Source organism: Lutjanus erythropterus, chromosome 6 (genome assembly GCF_056507025.1).
Source record: "Lutjanus erythropterus isolate fLutEry1 chromosome 6, fLutEry1.hap2, whole genome shotgun sequence".
NCBI classification, from domain to species: domain Eukaryota; kingdom Metazoa; phylum Chordata; class Actinopteri; order Lutjaniformes; family Lutjanidae; genus Lutjanus; species Lutjanus erythropterus.
Genome location: NC_139322.1, coordinates 16,021,797 through 16,037,253, shown reverse-complemented (window position 1 = coordinate 16,037,253; position 15,457 = coordinate 16,021,797). Strand labels below are relative to the sequence as shown.

The following is a 15,457-nucleotide window of genomic DNA, read 5'->3' as shown; positions in this document are numbered from 1 at the left end:
CACATGCTGTATCTGATGACTTGCTGCTGTAAAATGAGAATTTCAGTTTAAGATGGCAGTGAGCACATCCCCAGTTTAGAGAAGCAGTGGGACACTGGTACATTGCTTAGCTTCATACTCCAGCTGCTTCTCTAAACTGGGAGTTTATCCACCATCTACTGTAGGTAACAGTCACTATGGATAAGTACGTCATACAACCCCAACTATCCCTTTAATCACAATGGTATTTTTATATAGAACCTGGGAAGACAAACTCACAAAAAGCAGACAAAAACCTAAACTGAATTGTCAAATTTGCCAAAGTTTATTGGGAGCCTTCATACAAAAAATGAAATTATGGCTGTAAAAAGTTACAAAGGATTATTGTTGACATTGATATACTTTTGGCATTTAAGGCCTATTAACCCAACACATTTCTGTAACTCTTTGCAATTTATTTTAAATCTAAAACTGTTGACTTAACAAGCAGATAAGACAGTAATATTTAAAAACATACAGACCAATAGATACCTGCAGATTACTTCTCAGTGGTAGTTTACAACACAAACCCACAAAATCTGAAAAGCAACTCAAGGAAAAGAAACTGCCTAAACTTCAATGGTGAACACATGAACTTGAGGCAACTTTTTATTACACACGGCCAACTAATTTCAATGTGTCTTTCAATGACATTTTCATGAATGCAAACAAATGTATTTACACTGACTTCTGAAGCATGTCTCAAACTATCGACGTGCCGGCATTAGAAGCTGCTTCGCCGTTACTGAATCTGGGAAAAGGTTGTGGTAGGTTGGTAAAGGAACGTAGGCAGCCGTTATCATTTTGCCTGGGAAGGGAAGAACAAAGTTAAAACCCACAAAGGTTTTTCCACATTTTGTTTTTGCAATTACGTGCAGAATTAAAAACCAAATGGCAACCAGGACATACCTGCAAACCAGCGTCCATGAAGTGCATTTACAGTTGCCATCGCTGCAGGTATTGAGGGACACTTCACGTACACATTACCCTGTGTGAGAAAGAAGACAAAATATTACTATTAATATTTCCCTTTGATCTAATAAGGACAAGTGGACTTTGCTTCTTATACAGCCATAAATCTTACTTGAGTTGAGTTCTTGTCAACATAAATGTGAACAATTCCTCCATGTTTGTTGCACTCCTCAATAACATCATCCTGGATCTCGATGGCCCAGCTGGGATCGTTTTCCCTGGAAAACATGTTTGGTCATGTTTAAAATTCTGTGGCTTCAAAAGCTCGAGGTTGTTTGTATTCCTGAAACAAAACAACTATTTGTAGAGTGGATTCACATATTTTGAAGTCTGTCTTAAACAAATACTAACTTGCCTATTTGTACATTGAATGCTACTGGTCACTCTGTTTTTCCTGTCTATTAAGGTTGTCAAAAGTATGGATATTTGTGGATTGCTATTAGCTGAGTAGTGCAGTGTTTTCAAACTTCTCTAAAATGACAATATCACAACTTTATTCACAATGTCCTGGGAGATTTACTATGCGCATAAACCTTTTTAATGCCACTTCCACATCACCTTATACTGACAGGTGTTATTAAAAACATACATGTATCAAATATTTTACAAATGGGAAAAATGCATTTAGGCTGAGTTAAACGGGCCCTTCCATTGTTTTAATTTTTGCTCATCAGGGAAACGATATTAGACATTTTAGTAGTCTTCATAAACAACACAAGATAACTGCATTTAGATGCAATTAATAGGCTTTCATTTTTATCCTCATCAGTAAAACAATATGCAAATTTTAAATGCTTTATGAAAAGTTTACTGGAGACAAATTTTAAATTTGCAGAATTTATATCATCATTTAAATCATTTTTAAATGGGTTACGAGACATATGTCTTAGTGGCAGTCACATCGTGGGCCGATTATCCTAAATTTTTGGCACTGTCAGAATTTTATTTGACACCATATGTGGCTGCAAAACTGTGACAACAGTCTTTGAACCTTAGGACCAGTTGAGCCACAACCAAATGTATCGCCATGTTTCTTTCATGTTTGTCATCTTTCATTGCACAGTGTATATCCAGCTTAAAGATGACTATGAATTTCTTCACAGCCAGTACAGACAGGAGGAACATTCACAGAGACCAAAAACTCTTTAAATGTTCATAAGGTAATGCAAGTATTGTTGTAATGTGAATATATACAACTGATAATGTTCTTACGCTTGTGGGTTGAAGAGGTTGGACAGCTGGAGGCAGTGTGTGGCCAGTGGCTGTGATGGGAGGTTCAGGGCTTGACTGGGAGCTGGAGTTGGAACAGCTGAAACAAGAATGATTTGTCATCAAATTTTCAAATAAAAAATAAACACACAAAATGTTTTCTGTCATTTAAAAAAACTCACCTGCTGGGGCAGCGATATTTCCGAAGGGTATGGATCCTGTCATCTGTAGAGCCTGTTGAGCAGCAGGAGGAATCTTCAGACCAGTTCCTGTCGAGGAAGAGGGAGAGGCTTCATTTAACAAACTAAATCTAATGATACTGACAAGGATTGTGACATTTACCACACAGGCCACAGTTAGATGAGATCAATTTCCTTTGTGTCACAGCAGTCAAAAGTGGAGAAAAAAATGAATCGTCAGTGTGTTGTTTACCATGTAGAAAAAGTGAGGGTGTCTGTCAGAATTTACTAATTAGCCACATAGTACGGAAAGTTTGTCATGTTCAGCCATAAAGGTGCAGGAGTAAAACAAATGATCACTTTCATCTGGTGACTAAAATGTATCTTAAGAGCAGAAACAATGAAAGCGGTAGGGTCATGGTATTTTCAGCCATGTGAACTCAAAGACCCACTGTCACATCTACACAACTGCAGCACATGACTGTGTTACAAAGCCATGAAAAAAAGGAAACATTTTTTTATTCAAGCGATATTTATGAAGAGCTAAAATTGAACCCTGTGGGCGACTTCTGCAGAGACCCACGCTGTCACAATAATATGACACCTTCAATGATGACATGGTAGAAACTGAGCCAGTAGCCAGTGTTCTGTCCATCTTATCACTCTGTGACAACCTATGAAACCAGACCTGTCAAACCAGACTTCCTGATTTAGAAGTCTGAAATAACATTCCCCTGAGACGTGAAGTGAGAGGGGACGAAATGATGCAGGTTATAACAAACCTTCTGCTAGTCGAGCCATGAGCTGCAGACGTCCTGTGGTACCAAGGTCGATGCCAGTCCTCTCTAGTTCATCGTTGTCCAGGAACGAGCTGGCTGTCGATGAGTCTGAGCGCTCTGTAACGTGCCCAACCTTCATCGGACGTCCAGCCAGCTCAAAGCCATTCAGCTGCTCCAAGGCCTTTTTTGCGCATTCTGCATCTGCAAACTTTCAAAAGAACAGACAGCATTTAGAGTCAAACAAGCTGAAAACAGTGCCGTCGATGAAATTCAGGTGCTTTAATTACCGATATGAAGCCATATCCTTTGGATCGTCCAGTCTCACTGTCCATCATGAGCTGGATTCCTTCGATCTTTGGAAACAAAACACAATACACAGGATTATAATGAATGCATTATTAAAAAACAAAGTAAAAAAAAAAAAGTTAGTTGCAAAACTTGATCCTGACCTTTCCAAACGGCTCAAAGATCCCTCGCAGCATTTCTTCAGTAATATTGAAATGCAGCGAGCCCACGTACAGTCGCATCGGACCTGAACTGCCCTTCTGTAGGTTATTGGCAGCAGCTGCAGCTCTGTTTTTCTCCGCCTGTGATCACATCAGTGTCATCATGTCAATACAGTACAAAGTAGAATACTTCATTTGTTCCAGTGACTGTGTGTGATACTATATATACAAGCATTTCATCAAATAATCCATGTGTCATCAACAAGACTACTGACTGTGCCTGACAGCTGTCTCACTCACATCAGATAGAAATCCAGTTGCAGTTTATAGCCCTAGTCACACAGTATTAGTATTACCAGGGAACCTCGTGATCTAGAATTTACCCCATCTGTGTTTCGTGCGGCGCATTCACATAGGATAAGCGAAGTCTGTATTTTAATTGAATTTCCTGCCATTAACCACAGGATACAATGGTATGGCTCTGTGTAAGAACATTTCAGGAGCGGAGTGTCTGTTATTCGGCAGCCAGAATAATAATATAATTGAGAGTTGTTTTGCCCACTTTATGCGATACATACTTGTAGCTAACCAACATCAAATTTCATACTGTAAATTGTCTTGACAACAGAAAATAGATGGTCAAAAAGTTACAAACTTAAATCACTGAGATATTGATTTGCACGGGACTAATATAATCACATGACCTCTGTGTTTGGCGAAATATTGGTTCTTTGCAGTGGAAATTTTTCCTTCACAAAATATTGACATGGCAGATTGAGACAGGATTAAGTTTACAGACGTCCACAATTACTACAAATTACTACAGCTCTCCAGGTAATACTAGTCCTGTTCGAAGAGGGCTTATATTTAGATTAAGTTACCATAACCTGTGAGGCCTGAACAATGATGGGCACTCCTAAAAGCCTCTGGCCTGTCAATCCAATTGCCAGCGGTACAGAAGAAGCCTCGACAAACTCGATGTATGCAATGCCCTTCGATCTCCTGGAGTTTCTGTCCGAGATCATTCTCACGTCTCTCACCTACAGAAAGAAACAAGATGGTTTAAGAGATTCCTACACACAGACCTGCGGGATTAAACCCAACAATAACTTGAAAAATTAACTCACTTTTCCAACAGCTGAGAAGAAATCTTCCAGGTCCCGTGCTCTGATTCTGGCAGCGAGCTGCATACAGAAAACTGTGCGGGCATCCCTCTCCTCTGGTGTTAGATTGTCAATTGGTTGCCTTAGAGAAAAACAACATAAAAAAAATGTTAGAATGATTCTGGATACACCAAAGAAATTTAATAAATAATGGGTGAAATTATAAATACTTAATTGCTTGCTTTTGTTGCACAACCCACTGGCATCATCAAAATGTCTTATACAAAATAACACTCTTAAAGAAAAGGTCTGGAGTGCTCTTCAGTGTTATGAAGGAGGGAACACAAAAAGTTCAAAGAAAGAAGAAGAAAAATGTTCAAGGCAAAAAGTTAAAAGCCTTTATTCAGATGGTTATTTCTTCAGGGTGATGTTGCTTCCTGAGCTTCCCAGCTCTATTTTAACAAGTACAAGTATTGTCTGTGTTTTTAGACTTTCACCATAAACTTTCACCAGGTCTTTCTTCTATTTTCACATTATTAAAGCTCTGTTAAAACGTCAACAATTTGTTTGAAGAAAATAATTAAACTGGGGTGCTATGACATGTCATACCTAAAAAGTAGTAATGTGAATATGCATCTCACCTGATGGGACTCTTTTCTTTTTTGAAGGGGCTCCGACTTTTGGAACGTTTCCGGCTACAACAGAAAGAGAAATAATGTTGTTTTGGGGCTGTTGAGTGAAGCAAATATACCAGCCACTTATATATTTTACCAGCATTTGGCCGGTGACTGCTGCTAATTTTGAGCCCTGCTGTCACAGCCCACTGGGACACTTAAACAGAGCCAGCATTATTATTATTAGTAACACTTGTGCTTCTCTAATAATCTGCCCCCCCCCACACTCCCACGTATATAAAAGAAATGAGAGGATAAAAATGAGAACCAACTCTAAATATAATGTAGGCCAACACAACACCACATGACCTCAGTCATCAAATACTGATCTCTTTCTATAGACACTGAATAAAGACTGACTGTATATGCAATCGAGTTCAAAAAATGGTCACATACATGGGGCTCTTGCGGGCTTTGTATCGTCCAGAACGTTCCTTGCTTCGGGAGCCGCTGCGATGGCGTTCTCGAGAGCCACTACGATGGCGGTCTCTGCTGCGGCTACGCTTTCTTTCGCGGCTTCTGCTCCTCTTCTTACCCTTCTTCCTGTCTCTGCTCCTGCTTCTTCTCTTCCTGGAGCCTGGGCTCCGACTCCTGCTTCGACTCCTCCTTTTCCTGAAATATGTTACAACACTATTATCGTGCAACATAAACATATTTTAAATGAATAATTTGATGTATTTCAGAGATATGAAGCTAAGTTCATAGCTTACTTCTTGCTCTGGTCGTCATGGCCATTTGCATGAGAGGACTTGATCTCATCCTAAGCAAGGTTGATAGAAGAACATCATGAGGACGTAGATGAAACATTTCAAGTCGTCAAGGTAAAGGGGATGGGGTGGGACAAGAGAAAATGCAGAATATATTCAATTAATAAAAATACTTCAAACTTCCTACTGTCATGTCTGGACAGTGTCCTTCCACCACCCCAATAGCTTCCCATCCCCCTCATGTTCTTTTCTTTTTTTTTTTTTTAAACAAGGCTGCTCAGTACTTAATGCAACAAAGCAAAGTTACAGGGAAGAGTGTCCAACATATTAGCTGAGTTCAGGAAGCTTTGACAGTAGTCAGATCATCTCCACCATCCCCCTTCTAATAAGTCGTACCAATGCCACTGCCACTATTTGTGCCTAATCATGTGACCACGCATGGCCCACAGCCACTAAAAGAGATCCTGTGTGGTTGGTGTCAGTCCAGTGATCTTCACCCATTTTCGTTCTTGGACTGTAAGAGCTCGATGCCACCTCTGTCACACATCTTGCCCTGAAGCAAACAGGGATTCACACTTCTTAGTAATATTGACGCCCAAGAAAATAAATGAATGAATAAATAAAAAAAAAAGAAATAAATATAGAAATTCAGCCACGTGTTACATTTATAATATCTGTAGTTTGCATAATATACTGTATATATCAGTAATATTTCCAAACTTTTGACTTAAAGAATTATTAACTACTGAAAACTCAATTTATAAAACAATGATGCTAGATAGAGGTATCTATTTTACAGTTATTCTAGTAATATGTCAATATCTGTGGTATTGTGTAGCATGCAAAATCAAGATGCTGAGTCACATTACAGTTTTCTAAGGCAAAGAGGCAGTATTCATATTTACACACACAAGAAAATTATTCACCTGTGTTTTTGCCATAAAATCACAACATGGCTCATATATTTGCACAATAAATCTCCACAACTGTGACATTTTAAAGCATAGTGTTGTCAAACTTTTTGATTTAGAACAGCTGTAGTTTGATACAAACAAGTCAGTATCTCTTAGAAATCTGGAGATTTTTTTAAACAATTTAAAACATGGTTATTCTTATTACAGAGCAATTTGGGTGAAAGTTGAATTGCTTAAAAGTGACAGAGTGTAACCGGGGTATAAATCTGATTATACAGGACTGCACATCAAGATTGCAAATCTGAATACTGCCTCCTTTGCTGGACAAGTAAGGATGGGCTTATCAACCATTGGCATTCACCTTGTTGTTACCGAATACGGATTGGATGTTCTAGGTTGAATCTCTTTTAGTCCTAAGGTGAACCACAGTACATCAGTATATGCACAATAACTACCTTCCTTTTTTTCACAGTTCACAGTGGAATCAAAGATGAATTCATGGGAGTAGAGGTGAGATATCATTAGGGAAGTCTATAAAGAGAGATAGATGTGGATTTATTTATAATTCTGTATTGCGGTTTAAATACTCAATCACACCACACAACATTCAAGTAAACTTTGTCACAGTAGCAAATATAAAAAAGGACTCAAAGAGTAAATCATAACAGTGTAAATAAACAGGCCTCGTCTCTGTAATCTGCAACCCACCTTTCTGTATGGAGCCTCCAGCATGGCCTCTACGTCAAAATCATCAGCCATGATAATCCTGTTAAAAGGAGACAACAATTACTAATTTTAAATGCAATACAGCAATAATAGCAAAATAATCTTTTCTAATTTCTAACACTATTTTAGATTTTCACCATATTCCACATTCACAAATGCAAATTTCCAAACACAACCTCCCATAAATCTTTATATTTATCAAATTCTTGTTCACAAAACAAAAAGCTATGAAAAAAAAACATGAATAGCTTCAAAGTTTTGAAGTGACTTTACTGTCACAACTTCGTATTTCTACTCTATTTTATATTATATTATGTTGTCCTATTCTGTTTGTTACTGTAATGGTACGATACTAGTCTATTCTGTGGCTGGTAAAATTATAACATTAATTACACATTTGGACAGATGGCTTGGTTTAAATAACTTCTTTCACAAACGTACAAGCCACTATTTCTGTGAGTAATCACGTTGGATCTTATCATGTAATTGCATACAAACAAAAGTTTAAGAGGACTGGCTGAGGATTTAGGCAGCTTAACAAAGTTTCACCAGTTGAAATTGATATGTGTGAAACAGCTTTCACTCAAGTTTATAGGTGAAACCAAGACTTCATTTGGCATGATTACTCGGAAGTTATAACATGAAACACTGATAAATTTGGTGTGTAAACCCGGTGAATGAAAGCCAGATCGAGATTGGCTAAAAATAAATTAGACAGCAGCAACACGAGACGTGGTGATTCAAGGTAAAATCTTACCCCAACTTCCTTAGTATTTCCCTCAATATCACAAAATTTAACCTTGAATGCGATCGACTTTAACGTAACATAATTGACAAAATAAGCCAATCCCAACGTTATAGATTCAACAGAACTCAAAGGTCGACATACATTTAACATCAGAAGTAAGTGAAACGATAAACACGCGTTGCATACAACACGAAGCTAACGCTAACTAGCCACCTCGGGAAGCTAACGTTACGTCTCCGTCGTTTTAACGTTAGCTCAGTTCAATGACCCTTATTATTGTTACACAAACCCCTGCACTTGACTACACTGATTTTGTAAAGATCGATAAAATTGTAAATCTGTGCAATAGGATTTGATTTAAACTCCAAAACAAGAGTCCACAACATGTTTACGTTACAAAAACAAGCGGTAAGTTAGCTTAAGAACAGAGTGCCAATATGGCCAGCAGCTAGCGAACAGCGTTTCCGCGGCAGCGAGCTAGCTCTGATTAGCAAACATTGACGTTACCGTATGAAACAGGTGAAATGGTGTGCCAAAGTCAAAATATCACGGAAAATGCGATGTTGAAGAGACTCCTCTCGACGTCTCCCTCTCGGTAGATCACCCAACGCTACGACGAAAACACAATTTTCGAAGTTATGTAACCTTTTTTAATGTTAGCAACTCTCCGTTGCAGGTCGTGGCCTCGCATCAAAATGCTCGCCTTCCGTCTTCTTCGTCGTCTTCCTCTGCTTTGAGATTTTACGGCAGAGGCAATGTTTGGTGTCGCCTTTCACTGCCCCCTACTGGAGATAACAGCCACCGCACCGCTCCATGCTCTCTCCCCGAAACTGAAGTCTTCTGTCTCGCTCTCTACCATTTATTTATCTCATAGCCTTAATTATTTATTTATTTATTTATTTATTTATTTATTTAATATTGACTTAAATGGCTATCCATACTCCACTCCCGCAAGCGAAGTATCAAATACATTTAAAGGTGATGTGACACAGTGGTAAATATGTTCCTGTCTCGACTTCTTTGAAATATGTTGCATATTTATATATATACGTGTGTATGTATGTATGTATACATATATGCAAATGTGTGCGTACAAAGTTTATCGGTTGGAACATTACTAAATATGTTAAAAACATATAGCTCCACCTCAGCCAACTAAGAGATGCTGCTTAAACATTATCACACAAGTAATAATCTAATAATGTACTGTGTATGAGTATATATATGTAGTATATCATTTGATATACTATATACACAGGAACTATTTTTTCAGCATTGAGAGGGCCTACTTTTAATTTTGATATTTCCCATACATTTTCCTGATTTCGTATGTTTACCTGAGAAACGTAAGTTATTGTTATAAACACACAAATACCAGTCAACATGACTATTTTAACAGCATCATGATTGGGTGAAATATACAAAAGCTGGTATTTAGGCATTTGCGCCCTCTGCAGGTCAGTGGTTGAACAGCTGCTAAAAACCATTTGCACAAAGCGTCACGTTGAAAAGCAGCCACCATCTTATGCGCCTGCAAAACACAACCGAGGGCACAAACACCCGCGGTCTTTTAAAGAGCGTTTTTCCACGCGAGAACACGGTCAGGTCAGTTTGTTTCACAGCTCTGTGTCACCATCTAGTGATTGTTAAAGAAACCTCACCACACTACGCAGACATCCACGTGGATGAATGAATGGTCCTCACAACACGTTGTTTACAAGATCCTATTGCTCTTCTCTTTTTTATATATTTATTTATATATATCTATATTTTTATATTTGCCTTCATCTTTCATTACTACTTATGTTTTCATCTGTATTTTTTTTCACTGAATATTTTGTAAGTATAGGTTTAATTTCTCAGTACTGTTCAAATAATTTTTATTTGTTTACTGTTGTGAAATAATGTTATTGGTTTTGTGTTGATGATTCTTGTAACAGAGATTTGAATGCTTTTAGGTTATGTGTGTGGTGTATGTTCTTGCATTGAATTATTATTGTTGTTTTTCATTTATATTATTTTATCTAACAATCGTTTGTCAATGTTTTTTGTGTCTGAAGACCTCTTTGAAAGCAAGATGGTGCATCTCAAGGAGCATATCATCAAATTTAAATGGTGAGCTTTATTTTAGCCTCTTCACAGCTTGAATTATTAACATAATTACCAGAAAAGACATCGCACACAGTTTAAAAAGTTTATTTCACATTAGAAACTTGGTGAACTGACTTAGACAGCTCAAATTTAATTATTATATTTGCATGTAGAACTATAAATAACACAATTACTGTTTGTATCAGACAGTATTGAACATTATTTTTAATGATCACTAGTTCAACTTATTTACAATGTAATGAACATAAACATTTATTGTTACTAGTTATAGGTTTATTTACATTCTGTGGTCACATGCATTGACCACACTTAGCTGTTGCAGGTCAGGCAGCAGAGTCCTCTGTTGTAATCGTGTTATTGAGTTTAAGTGAAGGTGCATCATAGTCTGGGGGAACATCAAAAAACAGCTCGTCATCGAAACACAAATCATCAGATGGTGATGCGAGGAACGGCAGCTTCAAGACGAAGCCTGTGAGGACGCCCCCCAGCGCTGACACTCCTATTGTGGAGAACACGGCTGCGACCTGGAAGAGCGCCTGTTCCCGGGCAGTCCTCCCCAAACCTGGCTGTAATCCAGGGATCAACATCTGGAGCTCCTCCAGTTTAGGATCTCCTTCCACTGGTGCTCTGTGGGTAAAGATCTCATACAAACTGGGGCCGTAAACCTCCTCAGTAGCCATCAGGATAGCACATATCCCCGCGGCACAGGATATAAGTCCTGTAAGACCGTGCAGATTGTGTATTCCACACTGGTCCTGTATCCTGAGACGCCGTGCCAGGAAGGGACTCAAGTACTTGTAGCCCAGCATACATGCGGTGCAGCCCATCATACCCAGAACATATGCGGCTGCAGGCGATATCATCATATCCACAGATGCCCCGACTGTCACGCCTCCAGCCAAGGTCACATTCTGAACATCGGCCATGGAGAGCTTACCGTTTTTGTTCAGCATGGCTGAGAGTGCGAAGGCTGTGAGCGTGGAGGCGCTGAGGCCGATGAAGGTGTGGAGGATGGCTCTGTGCTGGTCATCTCCTTTCAGGGTCAATGCTGAGTTGAAGGACGGCCAAAACACCCAGAGGAACAAGGTCCCCATCACTGAGAGGATGTCCGACTGGTAGCTGGTGGTCTCCTTTGCGTGGCCTTCGTTGAGGCTCGGCCTGTATAGCACAAAAGTGACCCCCAAGCCAAAATAACATGCAAAAATGTGAATGAGAATAGATCCTCCTGCATCATTGATTTTCAGATACTTGAGCACGGCCCACTCTGTGACTGCAAACACGGGAACTTCCAGCAGAGCCATGACCAGCAACTGCAGGGGGCTCGTCTTTCCAAGCACTGCCCCGAAAGATATCAACACCACAGCGCAGGCGAACTCTGCATTTATGAGGTTGATCACCCCGAGGTGGATCTTACCGTCATGGCTAAACTGGAAGTAGCCTTGCACCAGAGTGGCCCACTGAATTGCAAAAGTAGCAGTGAGGAAGTTAAAAACCATCCCCCCAAAGCCATAGAGTCGAAAAAATGCCAGCAGGCACCCAAAGCCGAGGAAAATCATGACCTGTATGTCAGTAAAGAAAGGGTAGTCCCTGTACACTGCATTGTCCATGGGGTTAGTCCTGTTGGTCTGAAATCTGGCGTCTGCATGCTCATCGTAGGTGACAAAAGCAGCATACAAGGCAACAAAAATCACTTCTGTGACAAACACAAATGCAGGTAACCTCACTCGGAGGCTAGTCGACTGTGTCTTCATCCTGGCAGCTCTGTGGAGCAAATGACAGTCATTTCTTTTTGCAGGGTGCGTTATCATCGTGTAGATAAGAAGGGGTCAAAGGCACCTTGTCCAGAATAATCGCTTTGACTGAAGCATGTTTCAAAATGTAGGTTAAGGTGAGAATAAAACACTACATTTATAAAATTTCTTTGTCTTCTTAAATCAGTTGCGGAATCAGTATTCCTTTATTTCCTCTTATGTTTGATATTTACACAGTTATCTGAGTTGGTGCAATCTCATTTCACTGCTGTTGTACTCATACAAATATGTATGTGACAAATATATTGAATCTTAAGGATTTGATATGATCTTTCTGACTACAAATCAGAGTATTGAGAAGGACAGAAACAGTGCAGATAAGATACCCAGCAATTCATTTTATGATTGTAAAGATTTTAATGTTTATGTGCCTTCTTGAAAACAGCTGCAGAATTAAGAGGTTATCTTTCTTCAATTCAGCAACCAATTTCAATTTTCAGTATCAAAAAGGTTTGCTCCTGGCTACGGTGCAAATCATCAGTCCAGGTCTCATGCTTATATATGAGGCCTTATTTATAAAACAGACTTACAATATTAAGTCTGACGCAAAAAACAACATATAATTTATTTATGAAACCTCACTTTCATGTGGAAATGCTCTCATCTCTAAGCAAAGTCTAGACTAAACATAAGTGATTTTTCTGCTGGTTATGAGGGGGTCGTCTTGTCTGACTTCAGTATCTTCTACCATCTTCCAAAAAGTTTGGTTTCTTCTTTATTATATAAGGGGGGAATTGCTGATTTGGCATTCTCATAATTTGATATTTATAGATCAAGTTACAAATGGGCTTCTTAGAATCCGTGTGAGCAAGGTTCTTTATGTTGAAAATGATCTTAAGACTAAGTTTAAGGGTAAATGTAAGAACATTTTATGAATGAGGCTTAAGATCCATGGAGGGTGAATCCTACCGACTTTGGTGATCCCCTGACTTTTCCTCTTGCACCACCACAAGGTTGATATTTTTGGGTTTAGTTTTTTTCACTTATCCAACAAGATATATCAACATCCACTGGATGGACTGACACAAAATGTGTTGTAAAGACATTCAGGGTTCCCAGAGAATGAACCCTAATGACTGTGGTGATCCCTTAAGGCCTAAATATACTCCTAAATACACAGCCAGATGTGGACACCATGGATACTTAGTACCTCTGTTAACATTACTTTCTGAGTGCGTTTGGAAGATGTTTTCCGCACGGACACAGGTACTATTCTGTAGTTTGTTGTAGTGTAGTGGCCTTGCAGACAAGCCCGCAGATGTTTGCATAGTCACATCATTAAAGTCACAAAAGTCACATCATGCAGACCCTCACGTACTTGTGCAAAGTATATTTTCAGCTGTTATGCCACCATCAGGTCTCTACAAAACACAACTAAAAGGTCATCCATGGTGTCCACAGTTGTATGCATCGACTTTTGAGCATAATCCACGAAACCAAAATTACACTGAGTGGATGAGAGTCTGCTAGGATCTGTATGACATAAATTTCGGCATCAGAGGGTGTGCACTTCTCTCTCTCTCTCTGTGTGCTCTGTGGGCTTAGTCATGTTTCCATGGAAACTCACTTTCACATACAAGTGTCTGTGACAGCTTCCATGTTCGTATCTCGGACACTGTAGTACAGTTAAAAGGCAACTGTCATCAACAATCATCTATGAACAGACAGCGTAAGAAAAAAAATACAAACACGTGAACTGTCGCTGTTGTATTAAAATGACTTTAATTTATTGCATTTTGTGCCGACTTATAAAATGGTTTCTTTAAACCATTGCTTGTACATAATTGCATAAGACATGATAGAACATAAAATAAAATTTGTTTATCATTTTAAAAGACAATACAAACTGCCTATTTTATATCTATAAAACCTGTGTTACACATGTTTTCTCTAAAACTAAAACAGATCTATTTACAAATGTCCCAGCTTCACTCCATCTTGTTCCTTATACTGTTTTCAGTCAAGTATCAGATTCACACACTAACAGACAGCGAATACACACACACGCACACACTCTGGGTGAGGGAGTTTAAACTTCTGCAAACCAGTGTCTGATATATCTGTCGAACTACACCACCTTCTTATCAAATCAAAAGTGAATACAGTTTTTGTTGTTGCACCCACACTTTTCAGAGTCATAAAGGAAACACTGAGGGCTGCACAGATATTCACCAAAAGTAAGACATGTCAGTATGTGTATGATGAGGTGAGGTTCTGTATATGCTACGGAGTTAAAAACAATACATGTATACAATAAGTCTAAAGGATATTTACAAATCTTATGATTTCCTGGGAAAGCCACTGAATGCTAATGATTTGTGCAGAATTTCCTATGTAAATAAGCCAAGGGGAAAATGGAAATAAATCAACTACTGTATACATACATGTTTGGACATAAACATCCATCATAAACGATTAATATTAATGCTTTCTTTCCATACTGGTGTCATAAATGCTGCACACTCCAGACTCTTACTGCTGATTATCTATGAAATGTTTGTGGTATCAGTTGATTAGTGTGAAATGTGAATGGTTATGATACAACGTGCATGAATTAATGTTTGTTCAAAAAGACCACACCACACACAAAAAGAAACTAAACACTCGTTGTCTTCACACTCATACACACACACACAAAAACAAAATGTTTGAGAGATACTGCAGGATAACTATGCTAAAACTGTTAAACATTCTCCTTCTTGGATTCCTCTAGAATTCTCTCTTTTCTAGGTTATTATTTTGTGACTGCATTTCTTACATATTTATATCGTAAATATTTTTGCTAATTCCTTCACATTTTCAAATGACGTACCCTACATTTGTATAGCAGCAAATGAACATTTTAAGTAGTTCTACATTTTAGGAAATACACTTATTCACTTTCTTGTCGAGAGCTAGATGAAAAGATTCATACCACTTTCATGTTTGTATGTAAATATGAAGCCGATGCTTGCAGCTGGTTAGCTCAGCTTAGCATAAAGACTGGAAACAGCTAGGCTCTAACAAAAAAAAAAAAAAATCACACCTAAAGCTCACAAATTATCACGTTATCTTCTGTA

At 38.6% G+C, this 15,457-nt stretch overlaps 2 protein-coding genes across 3 annotated transcripts; both read right to left on the bottom strand.

The window, feature by feature from the left end:
• Positions 1-281: 281 nt before the first annotated feature.
• Positions 282-9,206, bottom strand: rbm39b (RNA binding motif protein 39b). Of its 2 annotated transcripts, none has more exons than XM_084720852.1 (15): positions 8,983-9,206; positions 7,710-7,767; positions 6,091-6,140; positions 5,777-5,992; positions 5,348-5,401; positions 4,731-4,848; positions 4,485-4,643; positions 3,607-3,744; positions 3,445-3,510; positions 3,161-3,365; positions 2,382-2,468; positions 2,203-2,299; positions 1,103-1,208; positions 928-1,006; positions 282-826 (listed from the first exon to the last, which is right to left on the bottom strand). In XM_084720852.1, the coding sequence occupies exons 2-15, from the start codon at positions 7,758-7,760 to the stop codon at positions 726-728; spliced, it is 1,527 nt and encodes a 508-aa protein (XP_084576978.1). In that variant the 5' UTR covers positions 7,761-7,767; positions 8,983-9,206; the 3' UTR covers positions 282-725. The 2 variants fall into 2 exon arrangements, with proteins under 2 accessions (XP_084576978.1, XP_084576979.1); XM_084720853.1 differs by having other exon boundaries at positions 4,491-4,643.
• A 1,449-nt stretch (positions 9,207-10,655) lies between these two features.
• Positions 10,656-12,382, bottom strand: rh50 (Rh50-like protein). Its single transcript, XM_084720849.1, has one exon. The coding sequence runs from the start codon at positions 12,336-12,338 to the stop codon at positions 10,911-10,913; it is 1,428 nt and encodes a 475-aa protein (XP_084576975.1). The 5' UTR covers positions 12,339-12,382; the 3' UTR covers positions 10,656-10,910.
• Between the last annotated feature and the right edge of the window lie 3,075 nt (positions 12,383-15,457).

Coding starts and splice junctions, on each gene's coding strand:
- rbm39b (XM_084720852.1), bottom strand. CDS start 7,760: ATGGCTGATGATTTTGACGTAGAGGCCATGCTGGAGGCTCCATACAGA. Junction 4,644..4,730: donor TCTTCTCAGCTGTTGGAAAA/GTGAGTTAATTT, acceptor TTCTTTCTGTAG/GTGAGAGACGTGAGAATGAT. Junction 3,745..4,484: donor TTCAGGCCTCACAGGTTATG/GTAACTTAATCT, acceptor ATGTGATCACAG/GCGGAGAAAAACAGAGCTGC.
- rh50 (XM_084720849.1), bottom strand. CDS start 12,338: ATGAAGACACAGTCGACTAGCCTCCGAGTGAGGTTACCTGCATTTGTG.